The sequence below is a fragment of the Ictalurus furcatus genome, chromosome 9 (assembly GCF_023375685.1).
Source record: "Ictalurus furcatus strain D&B chromosome 9, Billie_1.0, whole genome shotgun sequence".
NCBI classification, from domain to species: Eukaryota; Metazoa; Chordata; class Actinopteri; order Siluriformes; family Ictaluridae; genus Ictalurus; species Ictalurus furcatus.
In genome coordinates this window covers 22,679,830-22,707,168 of record NC_071263.1, presented here as the reverse complement: position 1 = coordinate 22,707,168, position 27,339 = coordinate 22,679,830, and the positions used below count along the sequence as shown (strand labels likewise).

The following is a 27,339-nucleotide window of genomic DNA, read 5'->3' as shown; positions in this document are numbered from 1 at the left end:
TAACCGTTAAATCCTTTGAAACACGCTTTATAAAACAGCATGGGATGTCTCTATAATGAAACGAATTTACATAATGTGTTGGACATCAATACTGTATGCCTTAAGATAAATATAGACTTAATGGAGTCTCATTACTCACTCACCTCCAACTACAGCTCTGTAACAAATGCAACGTTAAGCCAGACACCGCATTCCATGTGATAGGAAATAGAATGTTTAAAACAGTGTCACATTGTCTTTAATGTTCCTCCCCACATTATATTTTAGGAGCTGTGTAGAAGTGGAATGAACAAATGCAGATTTTGAGGTTTGAGAAAAATTATGGAGAATCCTTTGCATTTTCATGCATTTGTATGAATACACTGTTCAAATGAAACCATTTCTTATGTTTTATGCAAATGGTAAGAAAAAAAAAAAAGGCAAAAGGAGTCCATACAGTCCCATCCAAAAGTATTGGAACAGCAAGGCCAATTCTATTGTTTTCGCAATACATTGAAGACATTTGGGTTTGAGGTCAAAAGACATGAGATAATAAAGTCAGAATTTCAGCTTACATTTCCCGATATTTACATCTAGATGTGTTAAACAACTTGGAACATGACACCTTTTGTTTGAACCCACCCATTTTTTCAAGTGATCAAAAATACTGGAACACACAACTGAGAGATGTTTCTTGTTGCCCAGGTGTGTCCTGTTAAATTGATTGTTTTAAAGAATGAAAAATGTCGGCGGGTCGCCAGTTTGATGCAGTTACAGTATATGCATCGACATATAACCAAATATTAAGTGTTATTTACTTCAAGATTGTTCCAATACTTTTGCTCACCTAACCATTGGGTGGTCTGTAACCAAAAGGTGCCATGTTCCAAGTTGTTCAACATGTTTAGATGTAAATATCCAGAAAAGTAAGTTGAAATTCTGATTAATCGTCTCATATTCATCTTTTGATCTCAAACCCAAACGTCTTCAATCTATAGCGAAAGCAAAATTGGCCTTGCTGTTCTAATACTTTCGGAGGGGACTGTATATGCTTCTACCACATTATAGTTTAAAATTAATACAGTAACATCATGTAACAATTTTATGGCTCTTCAATTTTGCATGGACTATATAGTGTTTAAGCATTTTTCGCATTCCTGTTGAACAAATAACAAAACCCAACTGAACTTCTCATTTCTATGGTCCTTAAAATCCTCTGTCTTTATGAATATGAGAAAACTGATTAAATTTTGCACCTTTTGCACTGCTTGTGGTAGACACTACCACTTCCTCCTCCACACATGCTGCAGGCAAGCAAAATCTACTCTCAAGTTGGTCTCAACACACTTCCAGGGCTGTATATTTCTGGGTTGTAGATCTTTGCTTACCACATTGTTTCTGGACATTGTTTACATTATATCTTAATTACGTAATCTTACCAGGATGGATTGCACAGCCATTGGCTATTCCTATCAATACGAATAGATTTTGAAAATATTTTTGTCTCTTAACGCCTCTTCACATGAATCTGATGGCTCATTAATGTTCCGTTTTCTCACATTGTTCAGGCTTTTGCTTGGTCTCATGCATTCTGTATAATCCCTTACGAAATATTACAACTGCTATACTGAATTTACAAGTTATATTACTTACTACTAATGCCATAAGAGAAATCCAAGATACACATGAGAATCAATCAAATAATCCAAGACCATTGTAATGTCCCATGTTTTCAACAAAGTCAGTCTCATGAAATAAAAATTTTGATCAACCTAGGGCTGGGGAACTAAGGCAGAGGAACGTAAGGCCGGACACACCCTGGATGGAGTGCCAACGCATCGCAGGGCATAATCACACCCTTATCCCCGTAAGTTTAGTAAATGGTAAATGGTCTGCACTTATATAGCACTTTTATCCAAAGCGCTTTACACTGTGTCTCATTCACCCATTCACACACTCACACACCGATGGTAGCAGAGCTACCATGCAAGGCGCTAACTTGCTATCAGGAGCAACTTGGGGTTCAGTGTCTTGCCCAAGGACACTTCGGCATGTGGAGTCATGTGGGCCGGGAATCAAACTGCCAACCCTACGATTAGTGGACAACCCGCTCTACCACCACCGCACTAATTAGTAATGCAAATCAGCCTACAACACATGTCTTTGGACTGGGGGTGGAAACCAGATTACCCGGAGGAAACCCCCGAAGCATGGGGAGAACATGCAAGCTATGAAACCCCAATTCCAGGGGTGTGAACAAAAAAAACAACAAAAATGTACCTCTGGCCAAGCTTTCACCGTGTGACTCTCAAGGGGGCGTGTCTGAATCGCAGGGCTTTTACTTCCCCTTTCCAACGTGTTTTTGAACCATGTTCTCGACTACCAAGTTCCCAATCGCTGAGGTATTTTCTTTAACCTTGTAACATAAGCGATATTTCTGACAAACCGCATACTTTATTATGTCTGTTTAACGTATTGCTCGATACACAGACGAGAGCCTCTAATAATAATAATAATAATATACGTAATATAAGTGTTTAACATGACTCTTCGTTTCTAAAGTGAATGCTGAAGCTGGTAGAAACGGAAAAATAATAAATGCATCACAATGAACTGCAAAATCATAGATATAGATTATCTTTCAATGCATCTTTTGTATAGTCCGTCCTTCATATAACATTATGACCAGCACTAAAATCCGACCGTATAATAACCAGAAGCATTTGTACAGTTTATTATGTAATTTTACCCCCTCCATTAACCAAACCGTTCAGCTAGAAGATTACATCATATAGTCATTAATGATGCTGTGAAAGAGTGAGAGAGTGATTTATTAAGCTCTCCAGCACAGGCATGTGTGAAAGCTAGATAGTTAGAGTAAGACAGGGCAAAAGCGTGGGGGCAGCAGGTGGAGATCGTAGGTGTGAAAGAGATTACAGTAAAAATTCAATAGAAGTGTAGTCTTACTAGTCTGTCACAATCAATGCATATTCTGTTCTCTTTATCTGTACTGCACAATTGATTCTTTCTCTCTCTCGCTTTCTTTGTACTTCTGCTTTTAGGAGATCAACCCAAAGCAATAGACTGTGTAGGAGGTGAATGAGTAACACAAGTTCCCACGAAAGGCAAATTCGAGAAATAAACAAAAGCTGTGTTCATTAATTACTGATTAACACCAGACACTAAGCCTAGAGCAATACTGAGTATCAAATCCTAGACTTAGCTAAACAAAAGCTAATTCGGAGCAGATCTCAAGATGAAGTCAGTCAATGCTTCCTTAACAAGCGGTTGAGCTTACAGTGCTTTGGGCTGGTTTCTCCAATAACCACCTCATTTAAATGCCAAGTGCTGACTGATACCTGCATCCATGTCCCAAAATTACACTTCAGAATCACAATAACCGTCTAACCTTCATCACGGTATTACTTCAGTTATATAATGATATTGCCTTTATACAAAAGAATACGGAATTCTTTTATTTGACCAATGTAAAGTTGCGTGACGCTTGGTCAGCGATGGACAAATCAGTAGCTATGGCACTCTGGACAGTCCAGGCAATCACTGAAGAACTGCAAGACAATGAAGTTAATAGTACTGATAATTATTTCATCGTAGCTGTCTGGTGGGACAGTAGATTGCCTCCACACATTACATTTACTGCATTTTAGTTTCTTGCTATAAAAATAATCATTAGTACTACTGACTTGCCTTGCAACTCTTCATTAAGCAAAACAAGTTTACACAACATCAGTAACGATAAAAAAAAAACCAAAACAAATTATTAAAAATAATAATAATAATAATAATAATAATAATAATAATAATAAATCCTGCCTTTTGTTTTGGATTTTTTAAAATTTCACAACAAGATATTTCCTTTCAACACATTATGAATTAAAAAAGCAAAGAAAAATCATTAATTATGATAGGAATAACAAAAATTAGCCAGGGGAATGCCATTCCATTTTTTTTTTTTTAGCACTTATATGTTGATAGGAGTGCATCACGGTATAAAACACAGATCCTGTTGCTAGTAGGTGGCGTTATAACTATAACTGAATATTGGCATGTAGATGTCTTCAGAAGTTTGTGAGACTGCCACGCCCACGCCGTGCAGCACAATCTCAAAAGTTTCTCAATTTAGCATTGTCAAGGACTATAGATGAGACTGACCAAATATGATGTCGATCCGATGAAATTTCGGCCTGGAATTGGCAAAAACGGAGCAAAAATTGAAGAGAAAAATCAAAATGGTTGATTTGCTGTTGAGTTTAGTGCATGGGTTAAAGACACTTTTTGGTATGTATGTGCGCATGTTATACATGTTTACTGAATTTCGTACATGTAGGCGAAACGTAGCGCTGAAATTTTGTAGGTGGCGCTATTGAGCCATTTTGCCACACTCAATTCTGGAACCCCTAGCTGATGTAAATTTTCACCAGTTCTGACACGTGTGCAAAGTTTCCTGAGTTTTCGGGTAGGTTTAGGCCTTCAAAAATGCGAATCATTTGGGAAAAGAAGAAGAAACGGAGCAGGTCCAATAGGGCCTCGCCCCATCGGGGTGCTCAGGCCCTAAAAAAAAAACAGCCAGAGGAACCATGTGCAAGCAGACGGCACAGAGAACAGAATTCACTTACTTTGGGGGGAGAAGAATGTAAACAAGGCTAAGGGAAGTGATGGGCAGAACTGTCACAAAGGAAATGTTTCTCTGAGTCAGTAGATTGGACCCACACAAGCCCGTATTTCCTTTCGCTTTCTTCCTCCATCTGCTGCACTTCACTTTCCGTACAGTTAGTCAGAGCTTTACTCCGTTCACTCTACTCAAAAGGAAAAAACAAAACTCCCTATGCGCAGAAAGAACAGCCAGAAAACATGTTAAAAATATCAGAATTAGAAATCCGTAACCATTATTTCCCTGAAATTCATTGTCGGATCAGATAATGACAGACTTGAACAATTTACTGATTTTTAAACCCGTCATGGAACCAATGCAAATCTTTTTTTTTCCTCTGCATGCAATGCCAGGTATGTTACAACAATTTTCAAATCTTCAAAATATTGTACATTGGTAACATTTAAGAATACGATACCACGGCGCTGCTAAATTCTCGATTCTGATTGGTCAGAAGGTGTTGATTAATGTGCTATAGCAGCAGCTCTGGAAGTAGGTCCGGCTTGGAAGGCAAATCACGGGTTTGATTAATGCATTACTTTCAAATGTTACTGTCTCTATAGCAACAACTTGCACAGGGACTTGAATGGCAGACGTTTAGCTGATATTTATTTGGTTTAATACGGCAAAGTTTTTATTGATGTGTATTTAACTCTTTTAGAAGCAGGCTCCAGCAGGAAAATATTCACGATAGAAGGCTTTGTGGATTCTACGTTAACAGTTATTTGTCTTTTTAACTTTGATAGAAAAAAAGAGTTGTTATAGCTGCTATAATTTAAGGGATAACAGGAATTGACAGGAGTTTCTTAGACAACAAAATTACATGTAACCACAATAAATCACTAGCAAACTGTTGTGGTAGAAGAAAGTAATTGTCGGGCAATTGCTGTTATAAGAGAACAATAAACACTTCAAGGTTTTAACAGTAACTTCTCTTCACCTCGAGCCACATGACACCACCCTGTTGTTGATTATTTTTCCTATAACATCATGCCCTTTTAAGTTTTATTCAGCCATTTCATTTATGTGTTAAAAAACCCCATCAACACTACTAAATCTTAAGGATAACTATTATCTTCCTGTTTCACAGAGTGCACACGCTGTATTATAAAGCTCTGGTGAGATAATCACAAACTGAACAGAAGTGTACACTAGGACATTTTGAGCAGTAAGACCGTCACTAATCCTGTCTCGAACACAGGCGGAGGATATGATGAGTCAATATCTTTGTCGGACTACTTAAATCAGACCCAGTGTGAGCGGGACATGTTACTAAGTGTCTTCTCTTTTCTTTTTTTTTTAGCCACTATTTACATATTCACACAAAACACTATGCCAAGTCTAACTGACGAAATTATCCAGAGCTCCAAAGTGCAGGGATCGAGACGTTTCAAAGCAACAGATTAGCGCACACTGACTTCAGAAAGGTTTTTCCCCCTCACCAGCACACATAAATGCTCACAGTACAGTAATTAAAAAAAGCAGGCAATTTTGTGAGATTTGGAGCATTAGGTATAATGTAAAATGATCTGCCCTGAACTCATTTTACCCAGCAGAGGACAAATCAGAAGCCAGAGCACTCGGGACAAGCAGATTCATGTATGGGGTTTGTTTGGGGTTTTTTTTTTTGGTTTTTTTTGTATGCTTGGTGGACAAGCAGAAAAAGAAAAGCAAACTCCTTATAGAGTCTTGCACAACAAAATTTCTGATGTGGTATATAGCTATGTTTAAACTAAACCTGCTTCATGGTGGCTTGACGCACCTCAATGCTGTAACTAGAACGTGCGCTAGTCGTTACAAATCCCACGTCTGTTGCACTGCACACGTCGGCTAAACCGTTTTTTCTTAATTCATTAGCGTGCAGTTGAAAGAGTATCTATTCAGAATTGCGAACGTAAGTGGAAACACTTACAAAACTAAGCAAAATAACATGTGCAGCACAAAGCCATCATAATAATCTCCTGCTTACTATGTGCAGTCATCATGGTTAAACAGACAGGGGGGGAAAAAAAAAAAAAAAAAAAAGAAGTTACTCAGAATTTGTGATAAAACTTCACTTTTTTGCGCGTAATTGTTTTGCGCGGTCTTTCGCAGTGATGTTTGTTGGTAAATGACACCTTTTTAGCTGTACTCATGTTCAACGCACGTGAATCGAAGAGGGGTTTGGCTGAATGTGCGTTGTGATGATGTCACGTGACACGTCTTGGCTCAAATCTGCAGAAAATATTCTGCAATTTTTTAAAATAAATAATAAAAAAAAAAGCTCCTCCGAATATTGCAGAGTTTCCTTGATTTTGCGTTAATTTCTACGATCGCAAAATCCTGGAGGGACTGATGTACTTGTTTATGTGCCCTAGTCTGTATTAATGCACCTAATTAGTTAACCAACCGTTTATGACATAACATTAGCTACCACTTTTTACCTTATTCAGTAACGTTTTACAGGTGAACAAAGCATGACACTTAAGCTTTTAATTGTCTAATGGGTTAGCTAATGTATTTATGTCCACTACTGTTACTAGCTGAACTTGTCTGCACTACATTATACACAAAGAGAAACGCCCCCCAAAAAAAGGATGACCAACACAAAATTAATGTCCATGTTAAAATTGTGCATTTGAGTAGAATGTGTAAAAGAAATGAAACATTAGTATATACATAAATGCTGGTTTAAATAATAGGGCTCAGGTAGTAGAGCGGGTTGTCCACTAATCGTAGGGTCGGCGGTTCGATTCCCGGCCCACATGACTCCACATACCAAAGTGTCCTTGGGCAAGACACTGAACCCCAAATTGCCCCCGATGGCATGTCAGCGCCTTACACGGCAGCTCTGCTACCATTGGTGTGTGAGTGTGTGTGTGAATGAGACACAGTGTAAAGCACTTTGTTACAGTAATTCAATCTGTCAAGTGGAATACAAAGCACAATATGTTCACATATACACACACCCACATACATATATATATATATACACACTGTTCTTGTGTATCAGGGCTTGCCTGGCAGTGTGCACACACATACACAAACGTCTCTGACTGTATAAAAGGTCAGGACGGCCCTCTCAGCGGGTGATTTTGAGCGTCGGTTATAAATATGTCAGTCCCTCAGGAGCCAAAAGATTAACCTCATCTCACCTTGAGCGACCTAGGTCAGAACTAACTGTGTGGACAGAGCATTTTGGAAACTCCGTTATCTCTGCCTTACACATGTCGGAGAATGATGATGACCATTTTGACAAGGCTTTTTTACGTGACAAGAATGTGATGACATGGCGAAACCCTCTCTCACACACAGCCAACCTGACACATTGAATAAAAATCCTACACAGACAGAAGACACTGCTAGAGGTTTTCTGATAGGGACAGAGGAGAATGATCTGAAAATGATGGCGGACCTATCTGTCTCTCCAGGTCCGCAGCCTCTTCCGGGGTGGCTCTGGGCAGGACGCCGGGGTCGCTGAAGCTCGTCCTGAGTAACGTCCCTAGCACGAAGATGAACAGCATGCCACCAACCACAGGGATCGCTGGAGTCAGCGTGGTCGCCAAGAACGGACAGCTGCAGAGGAAATAACAGTTGGAAGGAAAAAAAAAAAACAAACGGCATGTCAGAGTTGCAGAGTTATTCCCCTCAGTCGAAAAGTCGCACACTCTCCAAGAACAAGCTCTGAGAGACTTCTACAGCTGGGAAACATATTGATTTATAAATAAAAAAATTAATAAAAAACAAAGTTGCCTCTGTTGTTTTGCTCAATCATAGCATTCATGATATTTGAACTTATTTTCCCCTGTATATTATTTCTACCTGTATGCTTCTCAGCACCAGTGGAGGAAATATCAAATCTATTTTACTCTGTTTACTCCCCATTTAATGCCGTTATCTAATCTAACCGAGAGTTCCAGCTTAATCCTATTGTTCCTGCACTGTTAGGTGCACATGGCTCTAATCACATTGGTTTGGATGATGATCTTTCTCACGTCCTGCCTCATTAATCCAAGTAGCCTAATAGCTTTCAAAGCAGCTGTTTAGTCATTTAAGTGAATGGAATAAAACCAACCAGAATCTTCTACCAGAGATAAACATGGCCTAGAAACATTGTGGCAAAACACCCAGAGAATCCAGCGAATCACACTTTTTTTAGACAAAATTTTATTACTGTAGAGAAGCTACAGCTTAGAAATGAGATGAAAAAGGACAAGTGTGGAATTTACATGAAAGCTGACTTCAGATTACACACCTCCCGTGAGATTTTCTCTAAATTCTGAAGCACGTTTGCGTAACCTTTTACAAGACTGGAAAGATGACTTTATAGGACTTTTACTGCACAAAGTGCTAGAAATTTTGGCACCTGAACACTAAAACGATAGTACTGGCAACCTGTCCAACAGAGCAAACAAAAAGTACATTTTTTTGTTGTTTGTTTGTTTTTGAGCTTTCATCTCTTAATAACGTCAGGTGGCCGATTGTTGCATTACTTTAATTAATCAGGACTCTTCGTTGAAGTTAATTAATAGTCCCCCCCCCTCCATTTTCTCCCTAATTTACTCTTGGCCAATTACCACCCAGCAGTCCCCTATCGTACAACAGCTACCAAGGCTAAGATGAAGGCTAACACATGCCTCTTCTGAGACACGAATACAGCCAAATGCATTTTTTTTTAAAACTGCTGTTCATGCTGAATCACAGGGCAGCGTAACGTACTCTGAGGAAAGCGCCATCTACCCTCTTCCGCATACATGAGCTCACAAAAACAAAACACTCCCTTCTGAAAAAACAAAACAACCCAATATAAACCCTCATAGAATTTGTAATGGTTTTAACCCTCTTATCCCGTATGGCCGTAAAACCGGCTTGCCCGTCTTTGATCTATTCCCGTAAGGACGATATACCGGCTTGGTCGTCTATGCCAAATACCCGTAAGGCCGGTGTACCGGCATTACTCTGCTATGATTCCTTACTTATTTAATTATTATTTTTTAACCCGGAAGGTTGATGACGTCATGACGTGATTACGTTTTTACGCCGGCATTATGATGAAGATCCAAGCGTGAATATTGGTGTACTAGTAGAAGTGAACTAAAAATGCCAAAGCGAAAAGCTAATCGTGTCCCAGCTAAAGTTACACCTACAGTGAACACAGGTACATCTAAAACAGTGGGAAAAAAAAAAGAAAACATACACAGTTACACAGGCGAGAGCGAGGATTCTAGATAGTGACAGCAGTGAAAGTTCAGGCGATGTTGAAACCGAAACCGAAACTGATAGAGACGCAAACTCTCCTGATTCAGACCCTGATCCGTCTTCATCTTCAGCATCAACCAGTGCGACTGACACTGCAGGGGTCTGGAGTCATAACGGGACCATTTCTGTGCATTCGTGAAAACACTACCTGCTGGTCTGATTATCACCAGAAACTTGACTTTTGGCACTAAAATGCATTTATTTATTTATTTACTTGAATTGATTCAAAGGCATTGACCACGCTGATGCTCGTATGGTACTTCTAAATGAGTATAAGGATTTCAGCGAGCATTTTTTGTCATTTCTCTAGTTAAGAATTGTGCTCTAAGTGGAGTAAAAACACTGAACTGCTTCATTTTCAAAGTAATATTACACAAATACATTATTATAAGTTGTTTCAAGGCCTAAAAATGTTAAAATTAAAATGTTGATTTTGGGGCCAATTTTGGCCTGGGAACTCAGGGTTGGCGTGCTGTTTCTCTGGGGAATATAGGGTTGTGGGACATAATACTGTGGGAACTAAGGGGTAAGAGGGTTAATAGCTATAGTGGGACTTTTATTGGTTTTAATGGAAACTCTAAATGGTCCCTGTGGGTCTCTACTGGTCATTTCCAGCCTTCTGTTGGTGGCATGTTATGTTTAATGGATACCATTAAGGACCTACATCCTTAACACGTTCTACTACGTAATGGAAACCATTTGGTAATGGATTTAATGGATAACTGCTGATGGTTGGTAACGGTATTTGTAGTGGCAGTGGTGGCTTGGCGGTTAAGGCTCTGGGTTACTGAATGGAAGGTCGGGGGTTCCAGCCCCAGCACTGCCAAGCTGCCACTGTTGGGCCCTTGAGCAAGGCCCTTAACCCTCTCTGCTCCAGGGGTGCTGTATCATAGCTGACCCTGCGCTCTTAACCCAGCTTCCTAACATGCTGGGGTATGTGAAGAAAAGAATTTCACGTTGCTGTAGTGTATATGTGACCAATAAAGACTCATTACCATTATATATTAGAATTTTTCAGAAGGGCTGCTAGACACCCCAAACACAAATATAAATATATCCAAACTGGTAAATATTCCAAACCTAGAAACACACGCCCTCACTGTGTCTCAAACACAAAAACAAATATTTCCTCACTATTAAATGCCACTGAACTCACAAAACCTAACTGCAAATTCATCTCAAAACCTAAAATAAATGCCCCCTGACCATTTGGAATACCATGGTAACACTCTAGCCTCAAGTGAGAACGCCATAGCAACACACTAGCTACCACTGGAATACCATAGCAATAACTCTAGTAATCACCTGGGATACCACAGCAATCACCTAGAAACCCCCCACCCATTGCTATTTCAATATCGCCGGGTCATAACACGTAACACACGGGAAATGCAATTGCAAATAGACTATGTGTTTCCGTTTGAAATTTGGCAGGCGCTGTAGGTTCGTGAAAATGAAAATGCAAACAGTAACAAACGATTTATACATCCACAAATAGGAAACGCAATTGCAAATACAGTCTGAAAATGTTTTGAAAATTGTCCGTAAAATACCTCCATAGAAATGACACGTATCAAAAAATCGCAAACGTTTATTCATCAATTCACTTACGTAAAGGCAAAGCATATGCTGTAGAAATTGCATGGCGCAAGAAGACTGGAGAATAGGAGCTTGACCAGCTTGGTCTGCGTTTTGGCATCTGGGGCGAATATTTTAGAGCTTTTTGTTTTTTGCACAAATACTGCACAAATAAATAAGTGTTTATCAGGTTTGTGCTCAGGGATATTCGTCTAATATTTCAGCTCATGTTTTTCCCAGTTTAGGAGGACCAGTGCTCCTTTGGCAAAAAGCTTAATGTGAAACACTCGTTCTCACGACATATAAGAGACAAACACGTCCGAGAGTACAGAGTGTGCTGACACAAATTAGTTACGGCTGCTTGACCTACACTATAAATACTGGATCCTCTGAGGTCAAATTAAAGTGTTTTCCCATTATTATTATTATTTTTTTTTATTATTATTTTTTTTTATTATTTTTATTTTTTTTTTACAAAATATCATTATTGCACCAACAAAAAAATTCTACATACACACACACATATACATACATATATACACACTATATATATATATATATATATATATATATTATATATATATTATATATATATACACACATATATATACATACATATACACACACACATATATACATATACATATATATATATATGTGTGTATATACATATATATATATATATATATATATATATATATATATACACACACACATATATATACATACATATACACACACACATATATACATATACATATATATATATGTGTGTATATATATATATATATATATATATATATATATATATATACACACACACACACACATATATATACACACACACACATATATATATATTATATATATATATACACACATATATATACATACATATACACACACACATATATACATATACATTATATATATATATATATATATATATATATACACACACACACACACACACACACATTTCACATCCACCTTTACTACACTGTGAGGGACATTCAATTAGGCGAGAGAAAATCACAGGGCGGTTACACTACACTTTCTATTCCATCGATGTCCATTCATACGTACGCGAAGGTTGGAGATTGGAAACACAAGCTTCATGCGAAGAAGTTTCACATTTCGCTGCGTGCCAAAGTTCAAGTTTGGTGAACTCTGACCTGCGAATTCGTATCACATGAAGACGTGTGATCAATAGAAGATCGACACATCACGGTGTGACGTCTTCAGAACGCACTGTCCTGTTTTATGCCGTTTTCTACAACACACCTTTAAAAGAATGGAAAATCAACATCAAAAGATAAGTTATCTAGATTGCACTGTGTTGCTGCAAACAGGAAGAGATGGTATATTTGAACAATCGGCGTGAGATGTCACATCCGTTTGCACATGCCCATATTCGCAGTGCTGCCCGGAGAAATTTCGCATGCTGAGAGGTTAGTGCGACCGTCACGTCAGAGACTAAACACATCAAACTGGAGTCAGAGTGAGAGTCAATATTATACTAGAATAGCTATGTGAATTCGATCAAGTTGAGGTTTACATTAGTCGCTTGTCTTAGGCATAAATGAACACGCGCAAAAGCAGGGACAGAATGCGAACATTTTACTGAATTTAGGTTCTTCCTGAAGACCAAATTTCTTGTGTGAATGCTCGTACTAATGATTTACGCATAAATCTGTTTGTGTGGAGTTTGATAAATGAGGCCCTTGTGTGTAACAGTTATTTCCACATCTCATTCCCTTATACACAGCACTGTGCACAAACTTTGTTATATATTTTTTATGTTCTGACTGCTACATTATCGAGTCAGTACAAAAAACATGTTAGATTCCCAAACATTAGTTTTCCAGCACAGAATTAAACGTTATAGAAAAGTGTTTGTATGTCAGTAAAGAAAGCAGCGTATTACGTAAGAGACACTTTTCTGACAAAAAAAAAAAAAACCACATTGAAGGCTGCTGGGTTTTGTTGCAAAAATAAGAAGCAAGTGCAACAGTCCAAGAAGAACCGTGTCTGGCTCTGCAAGCTGCTCAATAAATCTTACAGCTCATTTCCTTATAAATCTGCACTAATCGTACCTGAGACTTTATTTTTTTTATAGCACACCAAATACTGCCTTTGCTTTAATTCTTACTGTGTACTGCCCTTTACAGTATTTATTTATTTATTTTTTCAAATGAAGGCATCTTTGCTCTACTGCATTTCTTTGCATGTGCTTAAAACTTTTGCACAGTACTTATATTTTATATATATATATATATATATATATATATATATATATATATATATATATATATATATATCGTGTAACAATTTGTGATCCATCATTTCCCCCAGAACAGCGTGCTATATTTTTCCTCGCTGTGCCTCCCCTGCAGTACTCTCAAGCCCGCCTCACACTGGAACCACTGGATGCCTACTGATATATTTTGTTACGGCCTTTCTCATTTATGACCCACATCCTATCCTTGATTAAGCCCTTATTAATTTGGATGAAATTTTCAGACTAGCTTTTTGTTGTTGTTTATGGATGAGCGTAGCTATTAACAGCAGTACAGATGAACAACATTCAAAGGCCATTACACATCAATCACCTAGGTCTTCATTTTCCTAACATGGCTCGATATGTGCAAAGCGCTGAATGGCTTCAGAGCTGTGTAATGAGCACTGCATGCTTTTAAAAAGCAAGCTGATATTTGACTTGTTTTGGGCGTTCACAAAAAAAAAAAAAAACAACAATGTAGTGTAAAATAAATGCAGATGTGCCCTTTTTTTAAAATGCATTTTCTATGTGTAAAGGTTTTAATTCAGTAACGCACAAGAAAAGAAAAGAAATTGTTAATTAATTTACAAGAATTATCGTGCGATAAGTTCCACTGTACATGACTAATATCACTGTCTCGATTTTGCTCTGCCTGATGATAGTTTACATAGCTTCACAGACACAGCACTGTGTTCCAGTAATAAACTGGGATTTCGGTTGCCATGGAAATACAAACTACCAGCGACACACGACAGGGCATATCAGGGTTGGTGTTACCATAGCAACCACTGCAGATATTACTTGAATTTTTACACTCTGTCCAACGTTGTGAATGGAAGGTTGTTAAAAGTAATCAACCGTCACGGCATCGTTTCCACACTGCGGCGATCAGCTCTGGCACTGAGACACAAATTTGAGCTCGGGCACGTTCACGTCACGTCTTCACGGGGGGGCGGGGGATTCACAATGTCTATAACGGACTCTCGTGCATTAAACCTGCACAAATAAGTAAATCTTTTCAAATTTGTCTTTACTTGAAGTAACTGTCCTTTCATGAAAGAGGCATGGCTCGACTGGATGCAGCTATTTGCCTCTTTAGCAGTGCTCTTGGACAGTGATGGACTGCTGTTCTTTAGTTCACCAGTTCACAGTCTTTATGTGTATTATTGTACTATTTCTTATGATCAGAAACAAACACTAAACCTGACAGCTCAGTGCACTATATGGCCAAATGTTTGTGGACACCTGACCAATCACATCCATATGTGCTTGTTAAACATGCCATTCTAGATGTAGTCCCCCTTTAGGTGAGGAGGTCTGGTGTGCAGTCGGTGTTCCAGTTCATCCCAAAGGAGTTCAGTGGGGTTGAGGTCAGGGTTCTGGGAAGGACACTCGAGTTCTTCCACTCTAAACTTGATAAACCATGTCTTTATGGAGCTCACTCGGTGCACAGGGGCACTGTTATGCTGGAACAGCTTTGGGCCTTTTATTTCCAGTGAAGAAAAAGTGTAATGCTACAGCCTACAAAGACATTCTGTATAATTTTGCATTTCCAACGGTTTAAGGAAAAACCACACACGAGTGTAATGGTCATGTATCCACAAACCTTTGGCTATAGACTGTATTTAGAATATTTCTAGAGATGGCACAGGTCTGATACTCAGGATCGGTATTGGGATGATACCCAAAAAAAAAAAAAAAAAAAAAAAAGGTGGATAGAACATCGGAGCAATAAAATGAATGATGTTGATTTGATCCTGTAAAAAAAAAATAGAACACAGTGGAATTGGCTTTTTATGGAACCAGAAATGTTTACATAGAGTACTACATGCATTGTATTTTTTGTTAAGATTGAGTTGTCTTATATTTCTGCTGTATAATATTTGCAATATAGTATGAAACCTGTATTTCTAGCTATGTATTCTTTAGTGTATCTATATAAAAAACATATATATATACATATATACATATACATATATATATATATATATATATATATATATATATATATATATATACACACACACACACACACACACACACACACACACACACACACACATACACATCTATCTATATGATGCATATTGCGATCAGCTGATATTTAAGGTTTCAGCAACGCTACGGAAAATAAGTAGTAACGTGGATCATCTAAATATTTCCCATTTTGTAATATTTTCCCTTTCCTTGTATTCTGATACACGGTATTCTTCAATAAAATGTTCTTCATGAACCTGATGTTAGTCAGCAGAGCCAAACAGTTGTTTTAGTTTTGGTTTGGTGGGGCGTCTTGGGAAAAGCAGGACATTGTGTAAGTGACCACATGCTAAAACAGTAAAGAACGACATGAACAGTCCAACCACAGAACTGGCACTCGACCCAAACACAGAATTTGAATGACCTTTCTGAAACGGTTCAGAATTTTACTCATTTTCACTTCATTACCGTAGACCATTCCCAATTTACATGTACCATACTGTACACAAATTATTCCATCAGACTAGGTTTAGGTGCTTCATGCGGAGAAATCGAAAACCAGAACGAGCACTGACAACCAATCAGTTCTTCAACCCAAAATAAAGAACACGCAAATTCCTGACAAGTTCGAACTTATCCGTACTTATAAAACACATCCGAGAACTCAATGTCTCTACACAATGCGAAGCGGAGATCAAGACAGCGTCCCTTAAGGATATATAAACACTTCAAAACACAGATTACTCAACATCTCCATGATCACGTCACTCGTGCGATGTCAAGAGGGACAAAAAGAGCCTCACCAAATCGAAAGAAAGGAAGACTGCGAGTCATCACACTCAAGTGGCTCACGCATGTTTATTCTGGGATTTCTTCCCTCCAAAGGAAACCGTTACACAAAGTTTTTGATTCAGCATCTCTTTCAATACATGTACAGACTAATAAATAAAGCTCAATGCTGGAACATGTGAAAACTGAAAGTGATGCGAGCGCAGGTAGGCGTGAAACATAACCCTAACGGTGTTCAGAAACTAACTCACAAGCAAACAAAAAGAAAAAGATGAGATCCTTCGTGAGGTGCTTACTGTAGTTTTCTGGACCGTAAAACGAACACTGGGACTAGAGTTGTTAAACAAACCTTTGATATTTTGCTAAAAAGTCTTAAGAATTTAGTCCATAAAAATGTAACACTTTGTCATCTTGTAATAGGCTAATCCAAATGAAGTTATTTGCATGATGATGCATGACAGTTCTCCAGCTTGCTCGAAGGGGCTTCGCAACTAATCTTACACATCTGTGACGTTCATCTTCGAAAGCTCTTTCATGCAAGACACCGGCTGTAAAATGCAGCCATAGCAAGTGCAGTGAATGACCTGGAAATGCTACTAGGTAGAACGTGGGACTGTTTTAACGTTTCGAATTACGAAACGCTCCTGAAAACAAGAAGAAGAAGAAAAAAAAAACACTTACTACAAGGATAACCAATGACTAACCACATAATAAAGCCATGCGACCTTGAAACTAATGGAAGGTCACTGAAAATGAGATGAATCCCCTTGCAATGCATTCGGTAAAAGCAATGCTTAGCAGAAGAGAGGTCCATTCAAGAGCTGATGTCAGAAATCTCAACCCTGATACTACACTGCGAATGAGGACTAAGTAAATAGCAGGGTCATAGAAAGAAAAAACAAAAAACTATTTAAACTGTAGTTGTGAGAAAGAGGTGACATGAGAGCAGATTTGGCATTTACTCTCTCTGGGTAAAGGTCTGGGTGTTAAGTGATCTTACACTCATACAGACCTTGTTATTTTAATGATGTTTTAATGTGCTGAACAAACTAACCGAACACTTCAGAGGCACTTTCTAATACGCATGTACTAATGAGCCACACAGAATAAAGTCTTGCACCACAGAGGTGTTAAATTCGCAAATCTGATTGGTCAGACACCAACGATCTTTGCTATTCGCTTCCAAGCATTCATTTCTTCGTAATGTTCATAAAGATGTGAGAGGGAATGAGTATAACTGTTTATATAGCAGGTCCTACAGTAGATAAACAAATCTATAACAGGTTATCTATAACAGTAGATAAACAAATAATCAATGTTGGATCTTAAATAAACGACGACGTTTTTAAGATTTTTGGAAGGAGTCGCCGGTGTCAGTATTTTGGAACAGTGGCGTTTACATGCACATCAAATTCTGTTTAAAGTCTATATTTGGGGTGGCAGCCGTATTCCACAAACGATGATTATATGCGTACAGGCATCGGAGTATTCCTTTATACGTGGCTGTTGCAAGTGTGCCTGATATCCCATTTTTAAATAGATAGCATACAGCTAAGCATCTGTTAGCAGCCACAATTCCTTGCGGACTGAGCATGCGCATACATCTCCTTTCAGTGGATTTTCTGAATAAGGTGATTAAAACTGTCATTGATGTTTGCAGTGCAAAATTTGACTGAAAATAGGTATTTTATATACGGATTATTACATCTGAAATTCTGGCTGGAACGATCTGATCTTCCACCCAATCAGAATCAAGTATTCAGACAGACCATGGTATGGCTGTATGTTACGACTTTTTATTTATTTATGTATTATTAGTTTTTCCTTTTCTTTTCAGTTTTAAAGTGCACCTATTATGGTTTTTCAAATATTACCTTTCATGTAGTGTGTTAGAACACTGTTTGTGAATGTAAAAACATCTGCAAAGTTTCAAAAAATCAAAGTGCACAGAGTTATTGACTCCCAAAAGAAGGAAGCGATTCTGAACAGCTGAAATGAGTCGTTAGTGATTCCAGACTTTACTTCCTGTACTAACCTACGTAGGTTTGTAACAAAAAGCCCCGCCTCTGGTCTTCATCGGCTGCTCGCGAACAGCGTTACTCGTTACGGTAGTGGGCGTTTCCTTTTTGAAACACGCTGACAGCGGTAGACCAGTCACAGATAGCGGTAGACTGGGACATCTGACCAATCAGAGCAGAGTATGCTCTCTGAAAGGAGGAGTTTAGAATGAATCCTTTAGAACGGATCATTGAACGAGTCGTTTTGACACTGAGGGGGAAAAAGTAACGCTGCAATTTAAATTATGAGCACATTAAAGTGTTTTTTGACCTTGGAGGCATGTAAATCTATTGTATGAGACCTTTGAAATAAAATTAGGCACGTTTCAAAACCATAATAGGTGCGCTTTAAACAATATATTTTTAATAATAAAATCATATTCAAAATCCAGCAGCCCTATATTTCATGATTCACATCATGTGTTATAGAAAGATCTTCAAGCTTCATGAAATATTTTGCTCAAATCCCATTTATCCTTTTGGAGAAATAAAAGCTAAGAATGTATTTAAGTGTTTGAAATGATAAAAAGATAAAGAGCGGTAACATTATACCACTTCATGTTGATATTATCTTGCAGCCCTTATACATAGATATTTTTGTCAAAAGAAAACAAACAAACAAAGAAAAACCTTATAAATATTAGAAAGAGATGCACCGATACTAAATTTCTCAGCCGATACCGATAACCGATAGTTCTGCCTTTTATGTCTTCTTATAAATTAATAATGATTAGTTCCACAATTCTGAAAGAAACGCATATAAAAACTTTATTCTCTCCATTTCATCAAGTTGTTTCACAGTAACTGGTCTCATAAACAGAAAACACATTACTCTAATTGACATATTAACTTATTGAATGTTATTAATTCATATTAACATTGACTAAAATCTAAAAAAAAACCTCCTGTTAGTCTCACATTCACTCACCACAAACACAAGCATTTCTAATTCATCACTGAACATCAAACTGGTAATATATAATATCAACGTTTTTATATATGAACATTAACTGGATATGAAATATACTACTCTACAAATATATGTTTCTGTGCAATATGTACTTTTTTTTGTCAACTCATCTTCATTTAAATCTTTCAGCGGTGTACTGGCCCTTTAATTCAGCGCGAGCAACATGGCGAAAAAATTTTTTTTTTAATTTGGACTCGACGCCGAAACTCTCACTTCACTGCTGCAGCGTCCGGTGTAAAATTTTAGCCGTGCAGAGATTACAAACTGCAGTTTTGTCATCATTCCACACAAGAGACATCATCTTTACACACAGCACGAAATCGATGTGTTTTCCCGCCCTCTTTTGATTGACAGGATATAGTCAGCCCTGATCGTCGGACGTTTCTAAACTATCGGCCGATGGGCGTTAGCGTGAAAAATTGCCTTTATCGGCTGATACCTATTATTGGCCGATACATCGGTGCGTCTCTAATGCATACATAAAAAAAAACATGAATAAATACTCACTCAAAAATAAAGAAGAGCCCACTTGTGACAAGGATGAGAATGAGAGTCAGGCAGAAGACGCCAGTCTGTCTTGCCATCATAACCCTGCCATCACAGTAGAATTTATTCCTCCCAGGGAAAACCTGCCACTTCTTCTTCACAGTCTTCCTCTTGTGCGGAGACTCCATTGGCGTCGAGCTGCGAGTGCTGATCTGACTGTATTCACGCTCTCGTGTGTGCTCAGCTTCCCCGAGCTTCATGTGCTGTGCAGCAAGCCTGCAATCCTGAGCAGAGAAAAGGTGATGCTATTATTACAGGGATGAGAACTATAATTCTTCTGGTTGGAACATACCGACTACAAGTGCTCATTAAGTATTTCAAAGTATGTGAGCAGACCAAACTAAGTACTTGGAAACATACAGTAGCAGAAACTGGCTGTAGCTCTAATTTTCTAGACATGAACTATGAGGGCTTCAGTAGCAGATCCTCTTTTCAAGTTTATCCAAATCACATGAATGTATAGAAATACATATGAGAATACATCTCATCAGATCAAATAACAGCTACAGGGCTAGAGACGTTAGCTCAGAAAAGAAAGTTTTCCTACAGATTATTTGTTTTTTTGTTCTATGTGGTCTGAGGTGCCGTGACTCTGACTCATTCGGCTCATGCTAAATTGAGCAGGAGCGTTCAGTTTTTAATTGTAGCGTCCGTTCTCTAACTGAACTAAATCATTTTTATTACTATAAAAAAGCTAAACAACAGTGGGGGCGGTGCTGCGGTGATGTGAAGTGATGTAATCGGTGTGCTGCCCGAACACCGTGCAACACCAGGAACACAGACTATCATAGCAAGTCTTTTGTGGATGCCTATGAGTCTGGCAAGAGATTTAAAAAGATCTGCAAATTATTTGAAATACACCATTCCATTGTAAGGAAAAAATCAACTACAAATGGCGCAGATTTCAAACGACTGCCAATTTGTCCAGAACTGGCCGTCCAAGCAAATTCAGCCCAAAAGCAGACCGTGTGATGCAAAAGTAAGTCTCCAAGAACCATAAAATTTCACCACAGGATCTACTAGTAAGTCTTGCAACTGTTGGTGTCAAAGTGCATGCTTCTACAATCAGAAAGAGAGTGCGCAAATTTGACCAGCATGGGAGGCGGGCCAGGAAAAAGTCTTTGAAAGACTACAGTTTGTCAATGTGCATACAGGCAAAACCCAGGCCTTTTGGAATAATGTGCTCTGGACAGACGAATAAAAGAAAGTTGTTTGGCCACGGTAACAGCAGACATAATTGGCACAGACAAAACACAGCTTTTCAGGAGAAGCACCTCATACCAACTGTGAAGCACGGTGGTGGAAATGTTATAGTTTGGGGTTGTTTCGTTGCATCAAGGACTGGACAGCTCACATTCAATGATTCAACTATGAATTCTGCATCCTATCAAAGAGTGCTTGAAGATAATGAGGCCATCTATCCGAAAGTTGAAGTTGAACCGAAACTATGCCTTTCAACAGTATAATGATCTAAGCACATTAGCAAATCCACCAAGGAAAAAGAAGAAATGGAGATTTATGAAATGGCCTAGTCAAACCCGGATTTGAATCCCACTGAAACATTGTGGGGGGGATTTGAAACAGGCAGTAAATGCAAGAAAACCCTCAAACATCTTGCAACTGAAAGAATATCGCATGGAACAGTGGTCAAAAATTCCAGTGACTGGTGGACAATTGTGCAAAACGCCCACAAGAAGTTATTTCTGCTAAAGGGGGCAATACTAGCTTCTGAGGTCAAGGGTGTACTTACCTTTTCCACAGAAGAATATCACATCTATTGATAGTTCTGTTGAATATATGATTGAAAAAGCTATTTTTCCTTGTGGTTTTCCTCAAGTATATCACCTTCATTATTAGGTACTGTTTCAAATATGATCCAATGTTTGCTCGTCCAAATGTCAAAAAAGCCAACAAAGTCTGTGGGGTGTACTTATTTTTTCACAAGACTGTACAACATTTTTTTATATGTTTATTTTAAATACATTTCTTAAACAGAACTTTATAGTTCACAATCAAAACATAATACAAATTACTCAAATCCATTATAATCAGATTTTTGCTATCTGTGGTGTTCTGGCTACCAGCTGGTTTTTTTTTTTTAAAGTACAGCTTTTGTTGACACTTTTTTAACCACACACCATTTCTGCTGTTCAAGCAACAAACATGCCATACACGCAGCAACCACATCACCTACCTTTGTAGTTTTGCTCACACGTAATGTACTACGCACATATATGCTGTGATATGAAATATAATCTACACCGATGTCACTTTACACCTGCCATAAAGGTGCACTTTGTTAGTGTATGGTCACAGTAGTCCATGTGCTTTGCACGATTCGCCACCACAACATTTTCCTATAACAGCATGTCTGGGACTGTTTTAATTACAACAAGTATACAGTTTACTTTGTGTGAAAAACATCCTGTAATTCTGATCTATTTATTGTCCTAGTTAACATTGTAGAATGTCTGTAAAATAAATCCCTGCTATTCCATACATCCCAGTTATAAACTGTCTCGAACAGGAAATTAAAAGTGTACTGAAGCATTTTTCTTCCTGTTTCTGTTCTATTTCTGTTCTTTGGAGACTGGTGGAAATCCTTCTCAGAGGAATGTGGGAGTGTGGAGAACGGTGGACAGTGGGCAATGAGAGCAGGAAAAAAAGTTCAGAACTCCACGCAAATAAGAAGTGAATACGTCAGCCAGCAGTCAGTCAGATTGTCGAATGTAGAACGATTCTTATCGGGCCGTAAAAGAAAACAAAAAAATGAAACGAAACGTGTAGAATGAAGCCAAGTTCTGGCAAATCTGAATGCACCAACAAGATAGGCGTGTATGATACAGTGGCAAGAAAAACTCCAGACATAACTGCTGCGTCTGATACACTCAAAGCAGAGGGGCACACACACACGCACTATAGTGATACTGCCATGTTAGACTCACTGCTGTGTTGATGGTCAGTGATGGTTTGTCTTCCTTCATCTGTGTCAGTTTCAGTCTTGAGAATTGTCGCTAGATTTGGTGACCTTTTAGGCCTCTTTAGCTAATTTAGTTTTAAAAACAGAGCCTAGTGACAAATGTTGTGACTTTTTGAGCAGATGTTAGTGACTGTTCTGGACTCGAAACGGGTCTACAGCGCACATCACGCTTGCCGATAAAGGAGTTGAGAGAGCAAGTTCGCACGACCACCTGACCACCATTGTTTCCCAACGACCAGTCATTGACCACCGTTGTTTCCCAACGACCAGTCATTGACCACCATTGTTTCCCAACAACCAGTCACTGACCACCATTGTTTCCCAACGACCAGTCACTGACCACCGTTGTTTCCCAACGACCAGTCACTGACCACCGTTGTTTCCCAACGACCAGTCACTGACCACCGTTGTTTCCCAACGACCAATCAGTGACCACCGTTGTTTCCCAACGACCAATCAGTGACCACCGTTGTTTCCCAACGACCAATCCGTGACCACCGTTGTTTCCCAACGACCAGTCATTGACCACCGTTGTTTCCCAACGACCAATCATTGACCACCGTTGTTTCCCAACGACCAGTCATTGACCACCGTTGTTTCCCAATGACCAATCACTGACCACCGTTGTTCCCAACAACCAATCACTGATCACCATTGTTTCCCCAACGACCAAACACTGATCAACACTGTTTACCCAATCCTTGCACTTCTTCATTTTAAACCCCAAAGTAATAAAAGTGAATAACCGTTACCTTCATGTCTACTCACTGTGTCTATTTACATTCTTGATAGAAAGTGTAGTATTTTGTAAACGCGTACAAGTTTCTCGCGTGGCGCCACAAACAAAGATGACTTCTTTCTATGAGAAATACATTCATTAAGGATCTAATCTGTTATTTTCCTACTGTGATATTGATATTCCAATAATCGTGAGGAATGAATTAACATGCAGATTAATATTTAGCATCTTTGCAAGGATGCTTTAGCCACTTTCCTCTGGAAAGAGAGCAACACTGCGCAGTTCTTCACCGCAGGATGATGGAAGCTGATGATTTTCAGATGATTCTCTCTCAAGGTGTTTAAAAATCTACTAACAAACCCTACTGCACCTGATAGTCATACCAACACCACAAACCAAGCATAATGTTAGACAGATTACTGTAAATATACAAATACAAAACACCCTATATTTCAGGATTAGCTCACAAAAGTCGAAAGAAAGTAAATAATATCCAGTAGCTGATCAACTCTTAGTACTCAGACTAGTGAGAGTTTCTCTCATGAGCTTTAGACCATTAAACTGAACACACTATCTCAGTATTTTTAACAGAAAAAGCTTAAGTTTGTATGGTTTGTCCTTTTGTAAAGACAAACACATTCAAATAGATCTCTCATAATTCAAAATAAAGACCGAGAGAGAGAGAGAGAGAGAGAGAGAGAGAGAGAGAGAGAGAGAGAGAAGCAACTAAAAATGGAAAGAAAAAAAAAACAGCTAGCTGAAATAAGTTTGCAGAGTTTAATGCTAACCTGTTCAAGGAATGGATTTAACCAACCGGCTTTAAAACAATTATTTAGCTCGTAGCTGGACTTAATTTTGTATAGCGTGACTTGGAACATGTTTTTAGTGTTTTAAAGCGAGAGAATAAACTGAATAAATGTATTAGCTCGTTTATAATGTTTTTCGGGCGACACAAAGTTAGCTAGGTGGAGAGCTAGTAGCTATAGCTAAAACGCAGCCTTCTTGGAAGTAGTCTCCAACGCTAGAGACATCACGTAAGTGTAGACTTTAACATTCAGAAATACTGATACTGTTGATGTTAACAGTGTGTTGAGAGTTAACAGTTGGTTTAGAGTGGTAGTTAGTGAGCGGACTGCATTTTGTGGCTGCCTGAAAATAAGTTAGCGAATTAATCCGCCCTAACAGTCATTAATGTTACTGCAGTGCATTAGTGTTAAAGGGGAGCACTTTTCAGCTGCTCTCAAACACATCGGTTTCCACTTCTACTCCAAACAAACACATCCTGTAAGCAAAAAACATCTCTTTATAAATGGACTAGATACAAAACTCACCGTAAAGAAGACGTTTACTTGTGGCTCTGCTTGTGTTATCCGGGTTTATTCCGAACAGCAGCTGCCAAAACTAAACGAACCATCTTTTATTTCTTTTTGTTCTTTAAAAAATATATATATATTTAGATCCACTGACGTTTACAGCATTAAATGTTCACTTCATAAGGTGTGGATGTGTGTAAGGTGTGGTGTGAGATCCTCGAAGTGTGTGTGTGTGTGTGTCTCTCTCTCTTTCTTTCCCTTTCACTCACACACTCTCACACACACACACAGAGAGAGAGACAGACAGACAGAGAGAGATATCACACGGTGACTGTAGGAGTGCACTGCAGCCCCGGCTTCGCCATCTCATATCCTACACCAGTGAGAAATCACTGAAGAACCTGGGAATTAATTCAGTCTGTAAGATCCTCACAGCCGCGAATGTCCTGTGTGAGAAGCAAGAAACACCAGATGAATGCGGATTAATGGGAGAAAAAGACAGAAACTCCAGTCTCTCCAGCTCCTCTGTGTGCACGCCTCTGCCGCTTAGAGAAACTAATAAACAACCTCCAGCAACTTGAAGGGAGATGATGTGAGAATGTGAGCGCAGAGGATTGTGGGTAATGTAGGCAATGCGAATAAACCACAATACTACTACCACTACTACTACTACCACCACTACCACTACTACTATCACTACTACTACCATCACCACCACCACTGCTACTACTACTACTACTACCACTCCTACTATTACTACTACTACCACCACTACTACCATCACCACCACCACTGCTACTACTACTACTACTACTACCACTATAACCACTACCACTGCTACTACTACTATTACTACTACTACCACCACTACTACCATCACCACCACCACTACTGCTACTACTACTACCACTACTACCACCACTACTACCATTACCACCACTACTACTACTACCACTATAACTACTACTACCACTTCTACCACTGCTACTACTATTACTACTACTACCACCACTACTACCATCACCACCACCACTACTGCTACTACTACTACCACTACTACCACCACTACTACCATTACCACCACTACTACTACTACCACTATAACTACTACTACCACTTCTACCACTGCTACTACTATTACTACTACTACCACCACTACTGCTACTACTACTACCACTACTACCACCACTTCTACCATCACCATCACCACCAGCACTACTGTTACTACTACTACCACTTCTACCACCACTACTACTACTACTACCACTATAACCACTACCACTGCTACTACTACTATTACTACTACTACCACCACTACTACCATCACCACCACCACTACTGCTACTACTACTACCACTACTACCACCACTACTACCACTTCTACCACTGCTACTACTATTACTACTACTACCACCACTACTACCATCACCACCACCACTACTGCTACTACTACTACCACTACTACCACCACTACTACCATTACCACCACTACTACTACTACCACTATAACTACTACTACCACTTCTACCACTGCTACTACTATTACTACTACTACCACCACTACTGCTACTACTACTACCACTACTACCACCACTTCTACCATCACCATCACCACCAGCACTACTGTTACTACTACTACCACTTCTACCACCACTACTACCACTGCTACTACTACTACCACTACTACCACTGCTTCTACCACTACTATCACCACTACTACCACTGCCACTAATACTACTACTACCACACTACTACCACCACTACCACTACTACTACCATCACCAACACGAACACTACTACCACTACCACCACAACTACCATTACTACTACCACCACTACTATGACTACTACTACCGCTACCACTACTACCACCACTACTACTACCACTACTATGACTACTACTACCACTACTACTACCACAACCACCACTACTACGACTACTACTATCACTACCACTAATACTACCACTACCACCACTACTATGACTACTAGTACCACTACCACTAATACTACCACTACCACTACTACTTATGTTATGTCTAGTGGATACCAATATATAATATTGTATTCATTTACCACCATTCATTTATTTAAAATGCATATAAAAATGTAACAAACTAAAATAATAATAATAATAATAATAATAATAATAATAATAATAATAATAGTAGAACAGTATAGTAAGAATAATTTCACACACAAACACACATTATATATATA

General features: G+C 38.7%; 1 protein-coding gene across 2 annotated transcripts in view; it reads right to left on the bottom strand.

Annotated features, from left to right (window-relative positions):
* Window positions 1-25,944, bottom strand: part of LOC128612248 (palmitoyltransferase ZDHHC14-like) — a 56,506-nt gene extending 30,562 nt beyond the window's left edge. For both annotated transcript variants that reach the window (XM_053632200.1, XM_053632201.1), the window contains exons 1-3: window positions 25,138-25,944; window positions 20,049-20,311; window positions 8,046-8,206 (exon numbers count right to left, since the gene is read on the bottom strand). In XM_053632200.1, the coding sequence (XP_053488175.1) occupies window positions 8,046-8,206; window positions 20,049-20,287 (400 nt within the window). In that variant the 5' untranslated portion in view covers window positions 20,288-20,311; window positions 25,138-25,944. The remainder of the gene's footprint in view (window positions 1-8,045; window positions 8,207-20,048; window positions 20,312-25,137) is intronic.
* Between the last annotated feature and the right edge of the window lie 1,395 nt (window positions 25,945-27,339).